Below are 25,472 nucleotides of genomic sequence, written 5' to 3' on the forward strand. Positions count from 1 at the left end.
GAATAGTGTTTACAATCGACTTCTGAAAAATCACATTATATAAGGGAAATAAAAACAGGTGAGCAGAAGTCCAAAAAAGGTGCAGCTTGTATATATCATTGCGCTTGGATGAAATATGCTGCTCAGGGAAGTACATACTTAGGCTGCATGAGCCCAGGAGGAAGACATCAACAGAGGACAACCCCCCAGGTAGCAATGCTGAATGCTGAAATCTCCAGCGAGCTCAAAAAATATTAGTATTTTGGAAACATTCAACTCGAGCTCTTTACAAAAATGACCGTCTCTTCAACATGTTTCTACACTAACGTGGTTTCTCACAGTTCAACCCAAGTCCCTAGGATGACCCAGCTCCCTTAAAGTACCTGCCTGAAGACTCAAGGCTGCCAAGTAAACTCAAGAGCTTACTGTTTGTTTTTTCGTGCCAGCATGGGAAGGCAGGACCCCTGTCTTCCTGCCTCTACAGGAGGAGAGGAGCCTAACTTTGGTGGGGTTTTATTAGCAAACTCAGATGGGTTTCACATGCACTGACCGCCCCCCTCCAACTCTCCCACTTTTTGTAATTTTCAGTTCTCTGACTCTGCTCAAGTGCCGTCTGTGTCCCACCCTTCCCCCTCATTTCCCCTTTAAAACGCCAAGTGCCTTCTGCACAGATTGAAGTTGAGTTCAGTTCATGAAGCTTCTTCCCTACTGCAATGGTATATTACTGATTAAATCTGTCCTCGCTGCTTTAACCAGTGTCTGACTTTGTTGATCTCTGACAGTACACCCAGGCTCATAGCTTGGGCTCCGGGCTCTCTGCACTCCTTGACCTCTGAGTCTGTGTTCTCATTCTTCCTGACTCAAATCCTCAGCCCTGAACTTGGCTCCCTGCTGTCAGCTTCATGTCCTCTAGGATGATGTTTTCTGGTTGTTCCACTTGGCTCCCACCTTGCACACTCTTGAACACTCCATTTCTGCCCACACTGTCTGCCTCCATCTCTGGGGCCTGTAGATGCTGGACCAACTTCCAAGCTTTCTCTACCCCTGCCACGGAGCTGCCATCCCACCTGCTACTTTCTGCCATGGAGGTTGATCATGACCTTTAGCAACTGCCCGGCTGTTAAGTACAGTAAGTTCATGAGGCCTGTGCCATCAATGCTCTCCCAGAGATTCAAAAATACAGCTCTCTTAGAGATTTGGCTCAGATGTGAAGAATCTGCTTGCAGTGGGGGAGACCGGGGTTTGATCCCTGGGTCAGGAGGATCCCCTAGAGGAGGGCATGGCGACCCACTCCAGTATTTTTGCCTGGGAAATCCCATGGAGAGAGGAGCCTGGGGGGTTACAGTCCATGGGGTTGCAAAGAGTCAGACACGACTGAGCATCTAACACTTTCTTCACTTAGAGATTTAAAAATAGTTTATTTTTTTTCACTTAAAAATTATTTATTTACTGTATTTATTTATTTGCTGGACCAGGTCTTTAGATGTGGACTTTAAAGATGTGGATCTTTAGTTTCGGCACATAAGATCCTAGTTGCAGGCATGTGGGATCTAGTTTCCTGACCATGGAATCAGTCCCGGGTCCCCTGCATTGTAAGTGTGGGGTCTGAGCCACTAGCCCACCACAGAAGTCCCTAAAATCAGTTTCCAATACAGAAAATTGCTCTATAAAGTGGCTAAGTACTGGATGAAAGATGATTTGAAACATATATTAAAAACAAGCTGAGCTCTTAAGTTATGTGTGGATCTCTTTGCTCCTCCCTGTTCTCTGGACTCTGCCTTCCTCATGCTTTAGAGCTGGGCTCCCTGTCGCTCATTCACCTCACTCTTCACTCCAGGCCTCCCAGGGCAAATTGTCTTGGGTGACCTGGCTTAGGACTCCCTCAGGGTCCTAGGCTCTCCAGCTTTTATTCTAAGCAAACCAGGAAATGAAGAGAAAAAAAAGCATCCATTCCAATGTCTCTCTGCAGTCCTGCCTTGAGACCTCCTCCCCACTGAGAATCTACAAAGGTCTCCCGTCTGAGACATGTAGGACATGTCACATCGGTGCTAGTCCATATTCCACGGACGTGCTGAGCTGACGCAGCCATCCTGGCTGGCTGGCTGGCTGGCTGGGAGGGTCCCTCCCTTGGTGCTGAATCAGAGAGCAGACATTGACCCATGAAGAGGCTACCCTCCGATCAAACTCCGAAACGGAGACTGATGCCTGCCTCTGTTCCTTCTTGCAGGCCACCTGGCATTGTATTAACAGAGTGATGAAACACACCAAACCCTAGCATCCACTGGCCTCCCACCTCACCATCACAAAGATTTTTCCCCAGAATCTTTTAGGGGAAAAAAAAACCCAACCAGTTCACTGAAAAAGAAAACAAGCTGGTTTTCCCTCACGCCCAATTTCAGAATTGACAGGCGGTCCAGGAGAATCCACATACAGAAGTCAATGGATACCTTTCTTCAATTTCAGAGTGAGGGTTTTAACTGAACCCAACCCTACTCCTTCCAGCCTCCTGGGTGGATTCTGAGCCTTCCAGGAGTGAGAATCCTATTTCTCCACCTCACGTGGCTGGTGGCTCAGAGAGGCCAAGGACCCCTGATCCCAGAGACCCCAGGGGACTTACCCTCTGCTCCTGTGTGGCCACGAAAGTCTGGAACCCTGGTGCCACACCAAAGCCCAGCTCTTGGATGAAAGGCGGCTCAGACTGACTGTGGATCTGAACCTTCACGCCTGCTTCAAACGTCGTTTCCTCTGAAAGAACAAAGATGGACAGAACCATGGGTCAGTGACAACGGATGTTCGGGGATTCCCGGGGCTGAAGGACTCACAGGGATGCTGGGAAAGCTCCACAGAAGAACCACAGCCCCCAGAGATGTGTACATCTGCATCCCTGGCAACGGCAGCTATGTTACCTTATGTTGGAAAAAGGACGCTGCAGATGTAACCAAAGATTTGGAGATGGGGAGATTGTCCTTGGTGATCCAGGTGGCCCAACAGGATTACAAGGGCCTTTAGAAGAGGGAGGCAGGAGGATCAGAGTCAGAGAGATGTGGAAAAATACTCTGCTTCTGGCTTTGAGAATGAAGGAGGGAGCCACAGGCCGAGGGATGTAGGCAGCTTCAGGAAGCTGGAAAAGGCAAGGGAATGGAATTTTCTCCTCGGGCCTCTAGTGGTAATGCAGCCCTGCCGATACCTTGAAATGCACTTTTGACTTCTGGCTTCCAGAACTGTAAGATAATAAATCTGGGTTGTTTGATGCCACTAATTTTGTGGCAGTCTGTTACAGTACTCATAAGAAAAGAATTCAGGTCATTTAGGCCAACAGCTCCTTGCTTCAGTCTCCAAAACTACAGAATGGGATTACAAAGTGAGTCAAGCACCTATGCTTTTTCTTTTTCTTAACATTTTTTTTTTTTTGGATTGGAGGATAATTGCTTTACAGTGTTGTGTTGGCTGCACCTATGCTTTTTATTTACTAACTTCTCTACTGGGCCATGAGCTGAGTCGAGCTGAGAGGATCAGGAGAATGAAAACACAATGTTGCTGCAGTCAGAATAAAGATATGGGGCTTGTTTGCAAGCCCCTTGGAGCTGCAGGAAGTGGGCAACTAGAAGAAAAGCTCCTCCCCTTTTTTCTCTTTCTGGCAGTGATGGAAGGCACGGCAGGAAGGGATGGGGCAGCAGGGCCTGGCTCATCCTATGTGTTGGTGCTTAAAATTGGTAGGGAATGCACCTATGGGATCCTTCACTCTTTCCTGGGCCTTCTTCTCTGTCATATTCTTTGCAAACAGCCTGAAGAATGAACTTTCCACCTGCAAACCTGAGTCACTTATAAGGAGCCCAATTGCCTTCACCCACCTCCATTCCAGCCTCCTTCTGGGCAGCCCTCTGCTTCATGGCACCACGTGGTTCAACCCATCAGGGCCACTGGATTGGCTGTTACCGATCCCTGATCAACAATCAGACTGGTTGTTACTGATCTCTGCTCGGCAGGGGTGCACACGCATCTCATTTGTCCTGGAATATCTTTCTACTTGGGCTTCCCCGGTGGCTCAGATAGTAAAGAATCTACCTGCAATGTGAACTGGATTTGATCCCTGGGTCAGGAAGATCCCCTCGAGAAGGGAATGGCTACCCACTCCAATATTCTTGCCTGGAGAATTCCATGGACAAAGGAGCCTAGAGAGCTACTTGGTCCACCTGACTGACCATTGTCCTCCTCATCAATGAAGGTTCAACCCTCAGCCCCACCAGAGCAACTCCTTCTGCTTGCTTGTATTCTTCACATACACTTAGCAAAGCCTCTGCCACACCACATCATCATCCTTTATCTCACTGTCTTTTCCACTAGGGCATCTTACAGGCATCCAGGGAATGATTGTTGAATGGATGAGGGAGACATCTGTGATTCCAACCTCACTCACGCATTAAAGGGCAAGGCCAATCTAGAGTCCGCATCAAGGAGTGTTCCAAAAGCAGAGAATGGGGAGAGGACGGGTAAATGCAGAAATCAGTTAAGATGGGGGGTGGTAGTGGTGGAGGTCAGAGGTCAAGGAAGGGGGATTGTCAACACCAGGGCCATAGCATGGGGACAGTTTGGGGACATGCTCTAAAGCTGGCACAGAGGAGAAAGGTGAGGAGGACGGAAGGGCTGGAGCCAGGCGTGTGACTGATCAGGGCCTGGGAAACTCTGGGGGCTGGTGACCAAGGCAGGGGATAGGCCTGGAGCTGGTGAGAATTCCAAGGTCAGGGGCACAGGGCAGGTGGAATGGGAGGAAGGATGGGCAGGGCTCTCACGATCTAGATGAGGAGGACAGCAGCTGATACGGAGTTTAGACAAAAGAGGGCCTCGGCCGGGAATCCTTTCATATGCGTCCTCCTGGAGCAGGAGAGAGTCCCAGGGACATCTCCACTTTTCCTGCAGCTGGGTCAACTCTTCTGCCGTCTCTTTACCCAGATTGCTCCATCCAAACTCCCGCCCATGTTCCTCAGTGCTTGTGTCGAGCTGTCCGGTGGATGGTGGATGCCTCAAGAGAAGAGAGGGCTTCTTGCTCTGTCTGGTACCCACAGTCCAGCCCAGGGCTTAGCCCACAGCTCCATCAGGAAGGGGGAATGCCAGAGAAGGCAGACGGGGTGGGGAGAGGAGGGCTGAGCGGCCAGCTGTCAGGGGCTGTGTTTTCTAAGGCCCGCCCAACGAGCCTAAAGTACAGGCTGTGATGGGGGAGGAGAGTGAACACCGGTGATGCTGGGGGACAGGAATGCCCGTACCTGGATGAACAAAAAGCACGTTCAGTGAGCTGCAGGGGGGTGGGACAGGCGAGATGCCAAAACGCATTTTCCAGAGCTAGTGAAGCTGTGTGCCTGCGATATAAAAGCGAGCTTCGGAAACCTTTGAGCCTGTCAGACAGGCTCGGAGGAGGAGCCGGTGGTTACAGGGAGAAATGAGGAATGAGGACTTGGTGTCAGAAGGGCTGTGAGTAATGGGCAAGGCAGACAGCCAGGCATGCCTGTTAGTGAGAGCCGCCCAAGGCTTCTCAGACTGAGTTAGGGTTTGAATGGGGCATTTATTCCAGAAAGCAGCTGGGGCCAGGCAGAGTAAATTCCTAAGTATTCTCGTATCGTTACAAACATGCAGCCACCGGATGAGCAGAAAACGATGAATCAGGTTTCTGCCTCCTTCAGGACAGTGCTGTCTAGAGGAACCTTCTGCGAAGACAGAATGTTTTATAATCTGTGCGATCCCACTTGGTACTGTTAGCTACAGGAAACATGACTAGTGTAACTGAGGAACTGAATTGATAAATGAATAGATAAATAAATAAATAACCCCCCCCCAACTTTTTTGAAGCATAGTTGACAAAATCATATAGTATTTAAAGGGCACAGTAGGATAATTTGATATACGTATACATTGTGAAAGGATCCTTCCCCCCTCAATGGGTTAATTAATATATCCATTGGAAGGATTGATGCTAAAGCTGAAGCTCCAATACTTTGGCCACCTGATGCGAAGAGCCGACTCATTGGAAAAGACCCTGATGCTGGGAAAGATTGAAGGCAGGAGGAGAAGGGGGTGACAGAGGATGAGATGGTTGGATGGCATCACTGACTCAATGGACATGAGTTCAAGCAAACTCCCAGGGATGGTGAAGGACAGAGAAGCCTGGTGTGCTGCAATCCATGGGGTTGCAAAGAGTTGGACACGACAGAGTGACTGAACAACCGTCACTGTACATATGTACCTTTTCCTGGCCTGCTTTATTCATCTATTTACTTTTTAGCCAATTGAATTAATTAATTAATTGAATTAATTAAAATTAATTAAAATTTAAAGGGTTCCACCTCTTATTAACATATCCATCATTTCACATATTTACCTTTATCTGGCCTGCTTTATTTACCTGTTCATTTTTTTATCCAACTGAATTTTAATTAATTAAAATTAAGTAGCCACATGTGACTGCTGACCACATTACTGGCCCGTGTAGTTGTAGACTGTCAGCTGTGAGCAGACCCGAGGCATCTCAGAGCAGTGGGGGTGAAAAGGGCTTAAGCAGCCCGCTTCCCCATACAGGTACCCTGCTGTGTCTCTTGTCCAGAAGCAGGAGAAAAGATAATATCCTTTTCATTGTCATATCCCTGAAAGTGCCTGGAACAGAGCAGAGCTCAGTAATTGTTTGTGGAATGAAGTGAACTAGTGAGGGAGTGTCCTCTGCTACGTTGACTGTTCCCTGCCCTTGGACCTGCTGGGAGTCTGCCCAGGGTTTACCTGGACCCTGGGAAACACCTGCACCACTTACCGCCCAGAGATAGGATCCCTCCCGTGTTGCAGGAGGCAGAAGGCCTCATCTGCTGAGATGCCACTGGGCTGCACACAAAACATCAGCAACAGCAGTGATAATAACAGTAGCCATAACCGGGACCATCTGTGCAATTCTGGGAACCAAAAGAAAATGTGGGACCCACTGTCAAAAACTTACTGAGAAACTCAAGATAGCAGTTGTTGTTGTTCTTTAGTCACTAAGTCATGTCCGACTCTTGCGACCCCATGGACTGTAGCCCTTCAGGCTCCCCTGTCCCTGGGATTTCCTGGGCAAGAATACTGGAGTGGGTTGCCATTTCCTTCTCCAGGGGAACTTTCTGACCCAGGGATCGAAACCGTATTTCCTGCATCAGCAGGTGGATTCTTTACCACTGAGCTGCCATAGCAAAGCACCAAACCAAGAGTCTGGGACTTCCCTGGTGATCTGGTGGTTAAGACCCTGTGCTTCCAATGCAGGAGGCATGGGTTTGATCCCTGCTTAGGGAACTAAGATCCTATATGCCACGCAGAGCAGCCAAAACACAAAAAGCTCAAGAGTGTGACCCTCCCGAGCTTGCGTGACTGCAGAGCTCACACACCCACGAAGCCAACCCTGATGATAACCCTGCTTGGTGCTGGGCGGAAATGTTCACATCTTCCTATTCCTTTTGCCACCAAATGATTCAACACTGAGTGGCTTCAAAGAGAGCAGGCTCCCGGTGCAGTGGAGGATTTGTTTACACATCATGAACACCAGGATTCAAAGCCCCAGAGAGAGACAGAGAGCAGAGAACAGGAAGTTACTACACGCACACAGCATCAGAAGCCCTTGCTAATTGGGACCAAGCTGAGATCCTGGTGGCCTAACATGAAAGGTGATGTTGAATCAGGAGGAAGGTAGTAAAGAGGCTTCAACCTGCAGAAGCCAGAGTCTCCCAGCATTTTTTTTAGCAGCCGGGCCATGGTTGGCAGCAGGCGAAGGCGAGCATTTCCTGTGCCTGCAGAAAGGGCTGGGAAGCTCTGCGGGAAGAGATGGGGAGCGAGGGGCAGAGTGCATAATGGAGCAGAGAAAGCACATCGCAAGGAAAGCAGCTTGTATCTTTAATCTTTGCAAATTACAGGAAGCGAACCGAGGCAATAAACACTGGAGAGAGGGAGGCAAAGAAGCGTCTGAAAATCTGGAGGAATTTTCTAGGCTAAGGCGAGGATGTACTGGCATAAAGCAATCTTGGGTTGGAGGAAATTGTAACAGTGGCTAGGATGGCTAGCTTGGGAGTGAAGGGTGGGAGGGAGGTCAGCCATACGGTGAGATGCATCTCAGCGCAGGATGGCTCTGCGTGTCCCCTCACCATCCTCTCCACTCCGCTCTCTGCTCCGGGAGCTGCCCTTGGGTAGAGTGTACTGCTGGACTCCCTTGCCCTCTAGCTTCTGGTTGGCTTTAGCCAGTGGTGGGCCCAGCTGATAAACAAGGGGAGACAGGAGAGTCAGGCTGGGTTATTTAGTCTCTCCACTCTGTCCTCTGGTCCCTGTGGGTCAGCTGCATGCCACCTTGAAGGGCACAGCCCTGGGCTGGGGGACTAGCTCTCCATTCTGATATTGGCTCTTTCCGTCTTTCCCAGGCATGGAAATGGCTCTCTCTGCTACCAGGCTCAGCCCACAGCCCCAATGGTGTGTGCATGCATGCTAAGTCACTCCAGTCGTGTCCGATTCGTTCTGACCCTATGGACTGTAGCCCGCCAGGCTCCTCTGTCCATGGGATTCTCCAGGCAAGAATACTGGAGTGGGTTGCCATGCCCTCCTCCAGGGATCTTCCCGACCCAGGGATCAAACCTGTGTCTCTTGCGTCTCCTGCATTAGCAGGCAGGGACCACTAGCGCTGCCTGGAAGCCCCATTGGTACTGCCTTCTTCAAGCCTTGCCTGCACCTTTGTGGACTAGCCCTTCACTAATCGTTCCTTGTATTACCCAGTCTGTGGCTGCTGCTGGTTTCCTGGTTGGATCCTGACGGGGAGCATCCCCAGAGGGCATCTACCACCTCACCTCTGAGAGGCAGCAGGAGGCCCCTCTGCCCCAATGTCCACTGAAGGGCAGCTGTTGGTTGGAGCACAGTTGGGAATGGAAACCTCACTACCTGCAGGGGTAGCTTTGGTTTCCAAAGTCTATCTTTGCACTGAGTTGAAAATTGCCTGCTTACAAATTTTATCCCCTTTTTCTAGCTCCACCCCTTCTTCCAGGATCTGAAGATATAACCACTGAAGCACTCTTTTTTTTTTTTTTTTAAGTATTTTTAACTTATTTTCTAGGAGAATTTAATCAATTTATTTATTTATTTGGCATATGGGTTCTTAGACCCCTGACCAGGGATCAAACACATGCCCCCGGCATTAGAAACACGGAGTCTTAACCACTCGATCGCCAGGGAAGTCCCACGGAGCACTTTTGTTTTCATGCTGATCCCAACAGAGCTGACCGCAGTGAATCTTTGTATCTAAAGTGCTCACTAGCTGAGGTGCACTTAGGGATGTGCTTGGCTTGGCCAGGCATATGTGGGGAGGGTCCTGGGACCCTCTCTCCAAAGCCCCAGGAGAACCACCTGTCCTGCATGGCTTGTGGAGTTCCGGAGGTCCCACTTCTTACACTGGGTAGGGTTAGGGTGGGCACAGCTTGTGCCCAGAGACAGAGCATCCCTTTCTCAAAGAAGTAAACAGGGCTTTCTGAGCCAATGGACACGCAAGCTTCTGGTATTTGGAGGGTCAAAACCTGAGAACACCCAGGACAGTTGGTTAGATACTTGCGGCTTGAGGGTCAGGCAGGGTGAGGGTTAATGTTAGGTCTTGGTTATGCAACAGAGAAGTGCAATTCTATTAAACAGAACAGTTACCAAACATACATTAGAGAAGGCACCGAATGTGGAGTTGGGTCTAGGCTCATTACAAAAAGATTTATTTCAAGGATTATTTAAATAATGAGTTTCCCTAGTTCATTCAGGCTCAGAGATTATAAATGACTGAGAGGGCTGATAAGTCTGGGAGGGTAACCAGCGTGTAGGAGAAAGTGCCATGTCTCTGAAACTATAGGGGAAGTTAGTGAATGATTAGGATTCTGTTGATAAAGATTCTGTTGACGCACCCCGCCGGCAGAAGTTAGGTCCCACTAGATTGCTGAACAGATCCTGTATATAGATTGCAAATCTTGTTCAAAGCATTACCAAATTCATAGCAACTTTTTGTTATTGAATTTTTTTCAATAAATGAATGTTAAAAACACGATAGCATTCACGTGTGGGTGATGTCTGAGAAATATCTGGGATGTTAAAAAGGCATCCTCGTATTTCCAAAGGATGGGAACAGTGGTCTAGATCAGAGCTTCTCCTACTTGAATGTGAGTCACTGGGGATCCTGTTACCAGGCAGACTTGGGCTGGGGTCTGACTTCTGCATTACTGGGGAGCTCTCTAGGGATGCCAGTGCTGTTGGCTGGAGGACCACACTGTGGGTAGCAGGACCCGCAGGAGAAGATCTATGCTGCAGCAGAGCACACCAGGCCTGTGGAGGGCTGGTCTCTGCCTACCTCTCCAGCCCCAGACCTCACCCTTGGACCCAGCCACCTCGGGACACCAGGGGCTGGGCTTGGCCTTTGCTCTCAATTCCCCTCCCTCTGCATGGCATCTCCCCTCCCTACAACTTACCCCCTCCTCTGACTCTCACATACTGCCCAGCCACCTGGCAAACAGGCCTGAGCATGGGACCAGAGGTCATCTCCTCTCTGAAGCCTCCTTGAGAAACACTTTTCTTCTCTTCCAGAACAATTTATCTCCTCCTTTGTACCCCAGCTTTCCTCTATCTGTCTTAACACTTCATGACATTTAATTGCTTACATGCTTACAAGCAGAGTGCAGTTGCCTGCCATTCCTTGAGGCATTTAACGTGAGAACCCTTGGATCAATGAGTTTCCATCTCCTACATAAAAGGAGCCCTTGGGATAGTCCCTAGACGGTGAATGCTTTGAAAACCTGGACTGGGCCTTACATCTGTATCCCTGAGTGTCAGGCACACAGTAGGCTCTGTGAGATGTGAGCTCTGAACTGGGGCTGTTTCATCCACCTCCTAGATGGTCCCCTCCGACCATTGCCTGGCTGCCTGGGAGATTTAACTAGAGCACCTGCATAGCACTTAGCATCTGCATGAAGCAGGTCTTCACAGATTGATCTACTTAATTGATGCCTGCCTCCAAGGGTGCTTCTGACTCATGGCATCATTTCTCCAGATTCTTTGGCACCTGTGGAGACCAGCTTTCCAGGACAAAGGTCCACTCTTGAGAGCAAGCTCAGAATCACAGCTGGCTGCATGCAGCATAGTCCGGTGCTCTGGACTCTCAGAATTCAGCCAGAGCCCACACCTCTCCTTGTGGAGAGGTCCTTGGTACCAGGCACTAGCACAAAAGTCTCTCCCGGAGGCGGAGATGTCAGGGAAACCATAGCAACCATCTCCCTCCACTCTTGCTCTGTCCCATTTGTGATGGGGGCTGGGAACCATGCTACCTTTGAGAGTTGCTCAGGCCCTCCAGCTATATGGAAAATTTATGATTATTTTTTTAATTTAATTTTAATTTTGATCAAAGCAATACATGTACATAATTTTAAGAGCCAAATGGTACCTCAAGGCTTTTAATGAAAAATAGTATTTTCCTGCTCCACCTCTCCCCATCCCCTGAGACACACTCCTCAGAGGCAATTACTCTCAGGAGTTGGAGCTGTTTCTCCCAGAACTGACTTTCATAGTTTCATGGACATCAACTGCTGGACAGTTATTTCTTGATTTTTATAACTTTTAAGTATTATCTACTGAATTTCCACCATGGGAGCTGAAGCTGTAAGCTCCTTATATGAAATATCCTGCATACTCTCTTGCCTTTCACCTAGATGTCAGTATCCAGCTTTCACTTAATTATGACTGTGCAAATATTACCCACACCCCAGTCTTAGAGTATATAACATTTTTGATCTCTTCCTTGTGAAACTGTTTTGTTTTTCCTATTTTTTTTCTTTTTGTTTTGTTTGGCTTGTACCAATGGCTGAAATGGCAAAAAAAAAAAAAAAATTTCAAAGTCATAGAAAGAGCAGAAAAGAGGTTGCCAAGGGCTGGGGGTGGGTGGAATGGAGAAGGTAGTAAAAGTGTACAAAGTGTACAAACTTTCAGTTATAAGATGTCTAAGGTCAGAAGATTTTATGTAAAACATGGTGACTATGGTTGATAATACTGTAACATATCTTTCTGATCCAGAGACAAAACCCAGGTCTCCTACATTGCAGGTGGATTCTTTACCATCTGAGCCAACAGGGAACCCAAAGTGTTAATTGTCCAGTAGTGTCAGACTCTCTGCAACCCCATGGACCCATCAGGCTCCTCCATCCATGGAATCCTCCAGGGAAGAATACTGGAGTGGGTTGCCATTCCCTTCTCCAGGGGATCTTCCTGACCCAGGGACTGAACCTGGGTCTTCAGCATTGCAGGCAGATTTGTCGCCATCTGAGCCAGCAGGGAAGCCCTTCAGTTCAGTTCAGTTCAGTTCAGTCACTCAGTCGTGTCCAACTCTTTGCAACCCCATGAATCGCAGCATGCCAGGCCTCCCTGTCCATCACCAACTCCCAGAGTTCACTCAAACTCACATCCATCGAGTCGGTGATGCCATCCAGCCATCTTATCCTCTGTCGTCCCCTTCTCCTCCTGCCCCCAATCCCTCCCAGCATCAGGGTCTTTTCCAATGAGTCAACTCTTCACATGAGGTGGCCAAAGTACTGGAATTTCAGCTTTAGCATCATTCCTTCCAAAGAACACCCAGGGCTGATCTCCTTTAGAATGGACTGGTTGGATCTCCTTGCAGTCCAAGGGACTCTCAAGAGTCTTCCCCAACACCACAGTTCAAACGCATCAATTCTTCAGCCCTCAGCTTTCTTCACAGTACAACTCTCACATCCATACGTGACCACAGGAAAAACCATAGCCTTGACTAGACGGACCTTTGTTGGCAAAGTAATGTCTCTGCTTTTGAATATGCTATCTAGGTTGGTCATAACTTTCCTTCCAAGGAGTAAGCGTCTTTCAATTTCATGGCTGCAATCACTATGTGCAGTGAAGCCCTTAAGGGAGCAGAAATTAAATGTTCTACTCTTGATATATCAAATATATTTGAAACCAAATTCTATCCTTACTTAATTTATAGGTTGCTGGATATAGAGTTCTCTCTTAGACAAGAAAGATTCCTGCTCCCTGGGCCCTGCCCCAAATTTGAAGGCATTCTGCCATTGTCTCCTGGCTTCTACTGAATGCATTGAGAAGTTGATTCTAATTTTAGATTCTAGGTATTTGACTGGTTTTTTCCTCTCCAGAACCTTTTGAAACATTCTCTTTCTGAGCCTGAATTTTGCAAGGATGCATCTTGGTCTGGTTCTCTTGCCACTTATTGCAGATAGGACTTAATGAATTCTTTCATTATGGAAAATTGTGTGGGTCAGTTGGGAATTTTTCTTATTTTATTTCTTTGGCAACATCTTCTTTTCCACTCTCACTTTTGTAATTCTAGAAATCTTAGTTGTAGGATGTTGAGCTTTCTCGGTTTGCTTTCTCATTTTTGCATTTTTTGCATTTTTTTCTCTCCCATTTTCCATCTGTTCGTCTTTTTTGTTTTACTTTTCAGGCAATTTCCTCAATTCCAATCCTTCTTTGGTTTTAAAAAATGTTTGCAATCATATTTTTAATTTTCAGTAGGTTTAAAAAAATTTTTTTCTTTGGATGTTACTTTTTAATAGCATCCAATTTTAATAGCTGGTGTTTATGAATGCAGTATCATCTCTTACCTCTTGAGAATTTTAATTAAAATGTTTTGAAGTTTCCTTCTTCTCTCTGCATTTATTTTTTATTTATCAAACACATACATAGTGCCTGATATTATTCAGGCACTTTGCTAAGTGTTTCACAAAAATATGAACCCATTTCTACCTTTCTAACAACCTTAAAGAACAGATAATAATATTATTCTCATATTAGAGATAATGGAACTGAGGCTCTGAGGGGCTAAGTAACTTGTCTGAGGTCACGCAGCTGGTAAGCTGAATAGCTGGGATTTGAACCAAGGCTCTACAACTCGGAGAAGGCAATGGCACCCCACTCCAGTACTTTTGCCTAGAAAATCCCATGGACAGAGGAGCCTGGTAGGCTGCAGTCCATGGGGTTGCTAGAGTCGGACATGACTGAGTGACTTCACTTTCACTTTTCACTTTCATGCATTGGAGAAGGAAATGGAAACCCACTCCAGTGTTCTTGCCTGGAGAATCCCAGGGACGGGGGAGCCTGATGGGCTGCCGTCTATGGGGTCTCACAGAGTCGGACACGACTGAAGCGATTTAGCAGCAGCAGCAGCAGAACTCATGCCATTAACCATTATCTCTATTTCCTCAAAGTTTCTTTTTTGTTTGTTTGGTTTTGATTCCTTTCCTGTTAGCATGTGTGCAGGCTCAGTCGCTCAGTTGTGTCCAACTCTGCAACCCTGTAGACTGTGGTCCGCCAGGCTCCTCTGTCCATGGGATTTCCCAGGCAAGATTACTGGAGTGGGTTGCCATTTCCTTCTCTAGGGGATCTTCCTGATCCAGGGATCAAACTCACATCTCTTGCATTGGCAAGCAGATTCTTTTCCATTGTGCTACCTGGGAAGCCCCTTTCTGTTAAGTGGCTTCTCTCAAGTGCTTGGCTTTTTGTCTCTCCATATATCTTTAAGAGTTATTTAGTGTCTGGACAGTCTTCTTTGTATGTGGGAGGACTTACCAGGGGATTTCACCCAAGGATGATCTAACTGTATGGGGACTGCTGCCTGTCATTCTCTGTGGGTATTTTCTCTTGAGCTGGTCAGTGTCTCCAGGCTTCTGGTTAGGGGTGGGAGGGGTAGATTAGTCTGACTGAGGACCTCACTACTCAGGAGGGAGAAACTCATCATATCTCCCTGGTTTCTATACAGCACCTCACCCATGCCCTCAGTTTTTTTTTTTTTTCCCCTTTCTTAAAATTAGTTCATTTTTTCTTTTTAAAAAAAAATTAATTTATTTTAATTGGAGGCTCATTACTTTACACTATTGTAGTGGTTTCTGCCATACATTGACATGAATCAGCCATGGGTGTACATGTGTCCCCAATCCTGAACCCCGCTCCCACCTCCTTCCCCATCCCATCCCTCAGGGTCATGCCAGTGCACCAGCCCTGAGTTCCCTGTCTCATGCAAAGAACCTGGACTGGCGATCTATTTCACATATGGTAATATACATGTTTCAATGCTATTCTGTCAAATCATCCCACCCTTGCCTTCTCCCACAGAGTCCAAAAGTCTGGTTTCCCCCAGTCCAGAGCCTATCTATTTCTTTTTTAAAATGAATTTACTTGTTCATTTATTTATTTGCTGCAGTGGGTCTTAGTTGTGGCATGGGGCTCTTTGTTGCCACGTGCAGTATCTTTTATTGTGCTGCACGGACTCTCTGGTTGAGACACAAGGGCCTGGTTGCTCCGTGACATGCGGGAGGGGGTTCCCCGACCAGGGATTGAACCCGTGTCTCCTGCATTGCAAGGCAGACTCTGAACTGCTAGACCACCAGGGAAGTCCTGAGCCTATCTATTTTTCAATCTGATTTTTTGCTTGGGTGTAGAGAGATATTTTTCAATCTGATTTTTTGCTTGGGTGTAGAGAGATATTTGGTTGCACAACTTCTTTCACAGACTTCTAACTAATCCTCCTAGTTTTAGCTGCCCCTCTCATCCTCACTGTCTGCAACATCTGATGCCTCCAATCCTCATCCTTTCTCAAGGAAGGGGGCTGTCTATGGAGAGAACTGTTTGGCTTTAATCAGTTTCTCTGTGCAGACCCCGATCCTTCAGCCTTGTCTGCTCTGACCAGTCAATTAACATCTGCTCTCCATTTTCCATAAACTTGCTGACAACCACTGTTCTCTTCTTTCCCATCTTCTTTGGCCTTGTGGGTTTATACTTGAAAAAAAATTCTCAATTGCCATTTAGGAGAGATTTGGGAGGGAGCCTCCATACATATTTATGTTCCTTCCACTGTGTCCAATCAGAAGTTTAGACCATAATCTTCCCTGAGGCTCAGTGGGCACATCATGAGCTCCTTTCACCGTTCCAGGAGAAGAGGGATAGAAGTAGAACTGATCCCAGGATGTACACAAGCCATAGGACCAATGGGTGCTTTTCATTCCCAATAGCATCAGCTGCCCATTCAGCCTTTTTTTTTTTTTTTAATTTTAAGAAAGATTTACTTTTATTTTTTTTTTGCCATGCCTCGTGGCACATGGGATCTTAGTTCCTCAACCAGGGATTGAAAGCACCATCTTAACCCCTAGACCAGAGAAGTCCCACTTACTCAGTGGTTTTCAAATTGGGTTCCTTGGAGCCCTAGGGTTCCTCAGGGAGTCTCAAGGTCGGCCACAGTGGAGCATGGAGAAATTAAACTATCTCCAGTTGAACCAGAGCAGCTCTTCCTTTATCTGCTTTATATATTGGGGCTGTGCTAAAGCTTTTGTTCAATACAAGGATTCTGCTATGGGAAAAAAAAGAGGAAAAAATAGAAAGGGAGAACAGCAACAGACCTATCATTATATGCCATTCTGTCTCTAAAGATGTCACTGGAATATTTTTTTCTGAGATATTTTTATGGCTGTGCCTTTACAATCACTTTTTTTGAGTTTTAAAGGAATGCAGTGGAAGGAGACTTGCTTGTGGGTCCGTAAGTGGGTTTTCAGCTGGGTTCAACTGCTTAGAAAGGTGTGTGTGCTTGGGGAGCTTCCTCAACCTCTCTGGGCTCCAGCTTCTTTATTTTTCAATGGGGATTATACCTTGTTTGGAGGGTCACTTTGGGGATTCATGGGACAGAATGTTCATGGCACAAGGGAGCTACTGGTGGTTCAGTGGTAAAAACAAACAAACAAACAAAAACTGACGGCAATGAAAGAGACTCAAGTTTGATCCCTAAGTCGGGATCAAAGATCCCCTGGAGAAGGAAACAGTAACCTACTCTGGTATTCTTGCCTGGAGAATCCCATGGATGGAGGAGCCTGGTGGGCTACAGTCCATGGGGTTGCAAGAGTTGGACACGATGTAGCAACTGAACCAACCAGCCACCCTGGTCCCATCACCCTGCACAGTGCAGCGATATTTTCTCTCTCTCAACAAATGTATCAGATATCTATTGCCCTGGTATATGTCAGTGAGCCAGACCATCCAAGATCCCTAGCCTTTTGTAGCCTGTGTTTCAATAGAGACAGATTCACAACCCAAAATATTAGTAAACAAGTTACTCATATGGCATCCTTGAAGATGACATGACATGGAACAAAGGACGAGCAGAACAGACAAGGAGGAGTGAGGAGTGGGGTGGAGTGCAGTTTTAAATAGGGCAGTGAGGGGAGGTGAGATCCGAGCAAGACTGGACAGAGGTGAGGCCATGAGCCACATGGTCTGAGCAGGGAATTCTAGGCAGAGGGAATGGAGGATGCAGGTGCTCAAAGGGAAGCTTTCCTGGGGTGTATAGGGAGTCACAGGGAAGTCAGAGTGGCTACAGCCATGTGAACACGGGGCTGAGTAGGAGGAAATGAGCCTGGGGAGATGACATGGGGCAAGGTATTGACTCTATTAGAGCAAGGACTCTCAAAATAATTTCTATGCTTAAAAACATAACATCAAATTCATTTTCCCCCAACACTAGGATTTGGGGACATCAAGGCAGAGTTTACTTGATTAAAAAGTATATTTTCAAAACTTCCCTGGCAGTCTAGTATTAACAGTTAAGACTTCACCTTCCAATGCAGGGGGTGCAGGTTTGATCCCTGGTCTGGGGAGCTAAGATCCCACATACCTCGTGGCCAAAAAACCAAAACATAAAACAGAAGCAACATTGTAATAAATTCAATAAAGATTTTAAAAATGGTCGACATTAAAAAAATCCTTTAAAAAGTGTATTCTCAAAAGGGACCTACTGCATAGCACAGGGTGTATGCTCTCTGCTCAATACGCTATCTACACAATATCTGCTCAATATTATGTAGCAACCTAAATGGGAAAAGAATTTTAAAAATAATAGATATATATGTACATATAACAGAATCACTTTGCTGGACACCTGGAACTATCACGGCATTGTTAATCAACTATAATCAATATAATAGAAAAAGTTTAAAAAAAGAAAATATAAAAATAAAAAATTAAAGTGCATTCATATTTTGAAAAGTGTATTCTACATCAGCTTGAATGAAGGCGATAATTTTGAGCCTATCTGTCTAGAATGCAAGTCTATTAGCGAGCTCCCAGCACACTGATTCCAGTTTGCTCAGATGTAACCCATCTCCATGCTCATCCCTACCTCCCTGAGAAGCACCATTCCCAGGACTTGCGTGTGGAACCCAGCTCCCTCAGGGCTCCCTTGTCCTTCCATAGACATGCCCAGTGGTCACTGATTGGCCCAGGGGAGAGCACCTGACTGGGCTGGGCCAATGAGTCCCTTCCTTGTTTTTCTCTTTTTAATAGAACAATGGGAGACTCAGAGTGGCCTCTCCCTGATGGTAGGATGTGAAAAATTATAAATCTATTGGGAACTATGTGTGAAAAGATATATGTGCGGAGAAACCCGGTCTCTAGTGAGAGAGAAAAAAGCAAATCAGAGAGAGGAGAGGTAACAGAAGGGGTGAAAGACCAAGGAGGCGGGTGCTCTTGTTTCCAGGTGTTTCTCGTGCTGCCCCTTTGCCTTCCCGCAGCTGTGTTGTTGAAGCTTGCCTTGGATTCCAGGGGTAATACAATTCTTTTATGCCCAAGCTTGTCTGAATCTGGGTTTTCTCATGTGCAGCCTAGATAACCCACTGCTTATTTCTTTTATCTTTGAAGTTACTCAGAGGCATCTACACAGAGTTTCATTTTTAACAACCTCCCACCTGCCTTCAATTTAATTTCCTTTAGCAAAATGCTGGTCATGAAATCTGCACTTCTGTAGCCTAGGACAGCTTTTCAGTCCTTTTTCTATTTTGTGAGGTCCTCCATGAAAAAGAAGGTTTTCCACGGTCAAAAGCATTAGGGAAATAAATGCTTTATGCAACATTCCTATCTTGGAGTATGATGTATGGAGAATCCCCGCCCTGAATTAACATGTTTAACTCTGCCTAACCAGGGTTCTCCAGATCATTTTTATTCCTGTAACATGTAACATCCAAAACTCAGGATTTGGGGGCATGCTGTCTAGGTCCATGTGTGACCGAGCCTGCCTTCTTTAAAGTGGCATATTTCCAGGGAGCCTTCCACAAGGATGTTTGACCAAGGAGGCATTGTCAGCCTGGGGGAAGGGACATTTTTGATTGATTTCGTAGTCACTTTCTACTTGCTGAGCATGAGTCCATAGGGCTGGGTCCACCCAAAGTGGATGCCTTTCCCTTATTCACTCTTTGGCACCAAAGGTCCTCCCTGTAGGTCAGAGTTACACCCAGGAGCATGGCTCCCTCAGTGCTTCCTGAAATTTCTGAGAAGTGAAGCAAGAATGTGCCAGAGGCTCTGCTTTGAGAATGAGCTACCCAGAGGATAAAGTGCTCCAGGACCCTTGGGTCAGAGTAGGATATTTGGAACAGTCTCTGCCTCTGGGATGGTCTGACCATCCTCCTATCTACTGGTTGTCATTATCAACCTTTGACTGTTTAGAGTTTGCAGAGAGCGCTCATCTGATCTGCTGGTAAAGGCAGGGCTGGGTGTTCGATCATGGGTCTGACTCTATAAAGTTACTTCCCTGTCCTACTTCTCTGTCTCTGTCATCAAGCTGTCTGTGGCTATTCCCTCAACAGCCAGCTTTCCATTCCTTTCTCCTCCATCATCACCCATCTCTCTTCTCTAAGGACTCAGGTTCCTTTTCCTGGGGATTGAGGGGAATTGGAAATGTCAAAGAGGCAAGGTGACATCCGTGGGGCCACCTGGCTTGGCAGGTCAAGAAGGCGGCTCCCTTCCAAAGACCAAGGTGGGATGAGGCTTGGCCATCCCCTCAGTCTTTGGGAGCAATGACCGAAAAGCCGAGCATGGCCACACCCCTCAGGTGGCCTTATGGACAAACATCCCTCACTCACCAGAGCCCCCTCTTGTCCTTCAGCAGGTGTGTGGACGTCAATTCCACCCATGTGAGGCTCACCCTCCACCAGGCCAGGAAACGAGCAGTTTTGAGGTGACCAGAGTCTCCAAGAAATGCTCATGACACAATGATTTCTCAGCCTGAAGAAAGGTACTGTGGAGGAAGTCTGGGTGTGGGGATTCAGGAGGCGTGGCTGGGTGGCCTGGGTGAAGTCGCCTAACCTCAGCCTTCATCCCTGGCAAATGGAGATAAGGAGCCCTTCCTATTGCTCAACATGAGGGGAAGGCGGGGAGGGAGGGTGGTTATGGCCCCAGAGGAATGCAGGGATGGCTGCAAAGGCAAAAATTCAAGAGGTCAACCAGAGCTACCGAGGCTGTGCTCTCCAATATGGCGGCCACTCGCCCCCTGTGGCGATTTAAATGAATATACATCCAATGATAATAAAAACTCAGTTCCACACTGATCACATATCAAAGGCTCAGTGTGGCTACCATATAGGACAGCACAGTTGGCACTGTAGCAATGTCCAGTTTCTTCTCTAACTAATTTCTTCTGGCTTCTGTCCTGCTTTGAACCCCTTCTCCTTCACGGCCTGAATTATCCAACCTCAGAGGATGCGGTTTGAGTGACAAGTGCTGGTGTCTCACTAGGGATAACTCACGCTCACTCTGCTGGCAGGAGGGAGCCTGGAACTTCTGGATTCTGTGTGCAGCTCTGCTCCTGATTGTAGCTTGAAAGGCAGGGGCTTTGTCCTGTGTCTTCTGCAGTCCGACCGTGTCCTGCCTGGGTGTTAGGCTCACAGTAGGTCCTTAACCACGATTATGGATTTGTCCTGAATGGATATAGCTCATGGTCCATGAGGGCTGACAGCTGGTCAAGAAGCTTGGGTCAGTACAGTCCTGGCTTGGCCACAGATTCACCATGTGACTATCAGTCCATCACTGCTTCCCACCAGGCCTCTGTAGAACAGGCATGCAGGGGCAGGGTGTGTGTGTCTGTGTGTCTGGAATAGGTGGTCTCAGGTTCTTTCCTGCTCAGACCATCCACACCTTCAGGGAGCAGAATGCAGACACCCCGGGAAAGGCCCTGTGGTTGGAGCCCAGACCATCAGTGGCCAGTGTGGAGACCCAAGGTGACCCTGCAGGGAGCTGTGCTGGGTGAGGATGTCTGGGAATGGGGCTGCCTGCCTTGCGAGTGTGTGTGTGTGCGCATGTGTGTGTGTCTGTGTGTGTGTCTATACGTGTGTGTGTGGGTGCATGTGTGTGTGTGTGTGTGTCTATACATGTGCTTTGGCTCCTGACTCAAGGTAACAGATGAGAAATCCAACATTACACTGGAAGGATATAACTAACTTTTGGTCAGGCTGTGGGTATGGGGTCTCCGGGATTCTTTCCTTTTTAATTTAATTTCTGGCTGTGCTGGGTCTCTGTTGCCATGCGTGGGCTTTCTCTAGTTGCAGTGAGCAGGGGTACTCTCTAGTTGTGGTGTGCAGGCTTCTCGTTGTGGTGGCTTCTCTTGTTGCAGAGCTTGGGTTCTAGGTGTGCAGGCTTTAGTAGTTGTGGTGCACAGGCTTCGTTGCCCCTCAGCATGTGGGATCTTCCCAAACCAGAGATTGAACCTGTGTCCCTTGCATTGGCAGGCGGATTCTTAACCACTGGCTCAGCAGGGATGTCCCTCCAGGATTCATTTTATTTTTTATTTCTCTCTTTTTCCACAAGAGGTTCAACTAGCAAATATGTTCTGGTGTCTCCAAGGTAGAGGACCAGGTCTTAGGGACCTCGTCCCGGCTCCCAGGACCCAGAGTTGTCTTAGGACCCCGGGTCACAGAACACAGGCTGGCCTGAAGGATGTTCTGGAAACCCAGGCTCTGTGGGCCCTTTTCCAGAGCATGGCACTAACACATTTCTTTATGTGTTGGTGGAGGGCAGTGCTTAGTCGCTCAGTTGTGTCCAACTCTTTCGGACCCCATGGACTGTACCCGGCCAGGCTCCTCTGTCCACGGGGACTCTCTAGGCAAGAAGACAATGGGGATCCTGAACTTAGGGAAGTGGGTGGATTCAACTAAGTGTCTGCTTGGCAGAGGGCTGGAGCCTGAGGTGAGCTCCCAGAGATGGTACTGGATCCATGTGAGTGGGTGATTCTTGTGAGGCCATTTCACTCTTCAGGAGCAAGAGGAGTGACCACAACATGCCCCGAGGGGTGCTCAGAGGCGAGGAGCCTGGAGAGTGGGTGCAGTGGACGGGAGAGAGCTCTGGGCTTGTGGTCAGTCTTCCCCAGGGTGGAGGCCCTCGCTGCCCTCAGAAGCCTGGAGGGCTTGGAACTGGGGAGGGCCAGGCCTCAGGACTGGCTGAGGGAATGGCTGTGGGAATCACGGGATGGAGGCTGGGCTGCAAGAAATGAGGGCCGGGGTGTTTGGCCTTCACCTGCTCCTCAGCTCCAACCTGAGGGCCCAGGCCTCCTTCCTGCTGCACTCTACTCTCTCTTCCCCCTACCTGGGGCCCCTCTCAGGCGCATCTCCAGACTTCCTCCTCCTTTCCCTCTTTGTTAATCTCTCTTTGGGTCTCCTTGGCATCCAGGATCCCATGCTTGGGCACCTCTTCACTTAACTTGGTGAGATCTAGAGGCTGCCGGCCTCCCTAGCCTCCCTGCCGTATCATTCCAACCACCGCTCCATCATCATAAGGCCTTCCCTGTCCTTCCTGCACCCCTCTCATGAGGATCTCATGAGATAATCTCAGGACTTCAGGGACCCCATACCCTGCAATGGTTTCCCTGAACCCCCCTCCTCCCAAGTGAAGGCTGTCATCCCACCCCATCACCGGGGACCCTCAGGCCCCAGTGGACTGTGAGTCTCCTCTTCTAGGCTGTGATCAAGGGCTTGGTCTTTTTTCAATTCAATATCCTTATTTTGGTGTAAAGCCTGAGATAGTGTATGTAGCTTATGAATAGTTTGCTGAATAAATAAACGAATAATTGGATGCACGAAATAAGCTTTGGGACCTGTACACCCGGGTCCCCCATGGGCTCACGCAGGCTGAGCCTGTGCCCTTCCATTTTCCAGCAGCCCCTCCACCTTCCCTCAGCGGGAGAAATCTGCTTTCCTTTCCGCTGGGCCCTGTAGCCGGGTTGGGATATTCAAGATGGTGGAAGCGGAAGGGGCTGGTCCATCGCTTCCTCTTCTCCTGAAATCGCGTCACCCACCGCTCCAACCAAACTTGTTAATTCAAGCCTTCCTCCGTGCCTCCTCTCATCCTACCCGCGTTCCCTTTCCAGTATCCCCATCACTGGCCCCCTCCCACTTAGTGAAATCCAAGGAAAACTCAGGGCATCACAGTTTGTGCCGGGACGCCCTTCCCATTCACCGGCATATCACCCGCCCCTTGATGGAGAGCAGTCCTTCACCGGGTGGGCCAAGATAACCCGCTCCAGGCAAAGGTCTCCTGGAGGCCGCTCCCCTCCGCCCTCACCCCCTGCCCCGGCCCCTGGCCCGGCTCACCTGTCTCGCCCCAGATGGGCAGGTACTCATCCTGCTGAATGTCCAGCATAATCTCCAGCCCGTTGCCTGTCCCCCCCTTGACCGTGGTGAGCAGAGGCTTGCCATCCTCGCCTGAGTTAAACATGTAACACTTCCCATATTTTGTAAACACCTGAGGGAGAGAAGAGAAAGAAGCACGTGGGTGACTTTGGACTGGGCTCCAGACAGACTGGGAACCCCAGAAATGCAACAGCAGGCCAGCGTCCCCACAGCCCGTCATAGTCAACCCTCTTGGGGACCAGTGATTCCTCACCCCGGGTTAATGGGCTGGATTCTGGCATCAAAGAACACATCTGGACACCCTTTGGGGTTTGTTGGCATGGAGTCTGGTCTCTTCTCCCTCTGTTAATCCTTCCCTTTCCACCCCCACCCCCGGGGGTGGGGGTGGGGGGATGGGGGCGGGCAGCCATGTCCACCTTCAAGTGTCAAGCATTGTCTGTATGCTTTCTATCCTGTAATCTGTGCCTCCAGCCCTGAGCTTTCTCTTGGGCTCCAGACACACCGATCCAGCTGCCTGATACGCATGATTTCAGGGGGACCCAGAGACACCCAACTGCCAGCATGTCCCAGTGGGATCAAGGCTTCCTCAGCCTCCACACCCCACTGGATGGCTCTCCTGTGCACCGTATCCCAGGGAATAGCACTGCCCCCTGCCCAGGGGCTCAAACCAGACCCTCAGAGCAGGTGTCCCCTCTTCCTCTTTCTCACCCCACATCCAATCAACCAGCAGGGCCCATCAACACTGTCTCTGCATCCGACTTGACTTTCTCTTCTGCACGGCTTTAACTTAATGACCTCCATCATTTGTTGCTTGGGCTGCTGCAGTTTCTTAGCTAGACTGCTGGATTCCAGACAACCTTCTCCAGCCCATCCTTTAAGTGAATCATGGCTCACTCCTTCAGAAATGCAAACCTGATTATATTAATCCTGTGGTTAAAATCCATCAGGGCTGCCCATCCCCCTAAGAGTAAGCTCCAGGGCCATCCTTCCACACCCAGCCTTCTATGATGCTCTCTCTGTCTGCTTCATCCTTCTCTTCCCATCTGAGTCCATGGGAATTCACTGGAAGATAAGCTCAGGGTTCGGTGGTTACCTCTGCAAGTGCACTGAGGAATCTACCCCTGATGGCTAGCACAGGGCCTGGCACCTGGGGGTATTCCAGAAATATATGTCAAGTGGACAAGTGAATGAATAAATGAGTGAGTGGGTGGAGCGACATTAAACAACTCTGGCACCTCTGGATGTGCCCTGCTGGTTCGCCTATTTGTGGCTTTCTAGTTGCTGTTTCCACTACTGTAACAGCTCTTGTTCCTTTTTCTTCCTGGGCAACCTCTGCAATTCTCCAAGACTGGATCGATCCATCGCCTCCTCCAGGAAGCCGTCCTGAGCTCATGGACCAAGTTGTATAACATCCCTCCTCACTTTCCCCCTTTGCTCCTTCACCAGGGCAGCTATCACATGCAACAGTAACCACAGGTGGATTTTGTTGTTTCCATTGTGCAGAGGACAAAACCACAGCCCAGAGATGTTAAGCAACTTGCCCAAGGTCACACAGCTATTAAGTAGAAAAGCTGAGATTCAGAGCCGCGTCTGTCTGGTTCTAACACACATGATCTTTTTGGGCATGTTGTCATTGTCATTGGGATGTTTCTGAGCCCTATACTGCTCCTCTCTGCCTTGCTTTTTCCATCAGCCAATCAATAGTCATATGCATGAGCTCCTACTACATGCAAGGCTTATGGAGATTGTAAAGAGGTACAAGCCCTGCACTCCCAGTATTTCCCTTTGTAGCTAGGGTCCCCAACACCCTGGCCATGGACCGGTACTGGTCCATGACCTGTTAGGAACCCGGCTGCACAATAGGAGGTGAGTGGTGAGATGGAAGTTTCATCTGTATTTACAGCCACTCCCCATCCCTTGGGCTTCCCAGGTGGCACTAGAACCTGCCTGCCAATGCAGGCAATGTAAGAAATGCACACCCGATCCCTGGGTTGGGAAGATCGCCTGGAGGAGGGC

The 25,472-nt window shown here is 48.4% G+C and overlaps 1 protein-coding gene across 1 annotated transcript in view; it reads right to left on the minus strand.

Annotated features, from left to right (window-relative positions):
* The window catches only part of ASIC2 (acid sensing ion channel subunit 2), a 292,907-nt gene that overhangs the window by 71,773 nt on the left and 195,662 nt on the right, over nucleotides 1–25,472 (minus strand). Inside the window, exons 2-3 of the mRNA XM_055577255.1 lie at nucleotides 23,418–23,568; nucleotides 2,597–2,724 (exon numbers count right to left, since the gene is read on the minus strand). Of these exons, the coding sequence (XP_055433230.1) occupies nucleotides 2,597–2,724; nucleotides 23,418–23,568 (279 nt within the window). The remainder of the gene's footprint in view (nucleotides 1–2,596; nucleotides 2,725–23,417; nucleotides 23,569–25,472) is intronic.

This window comes from Bubalus kerabau, chromosome 4, assembly GCF_029407905.1.
Source record: "Bubalus kerabau isolate K-KA32 ecotype Philippines breed swamp buffalo chromosome 4, PCC_UOA_SB_1v2, whole genome shotgun sequence".
NCBI lineage: Eukaryota > Metazoa > Chordata > Mammalia > Artiodactyla > Bovidae > Bubalus > Bubalus kerabau.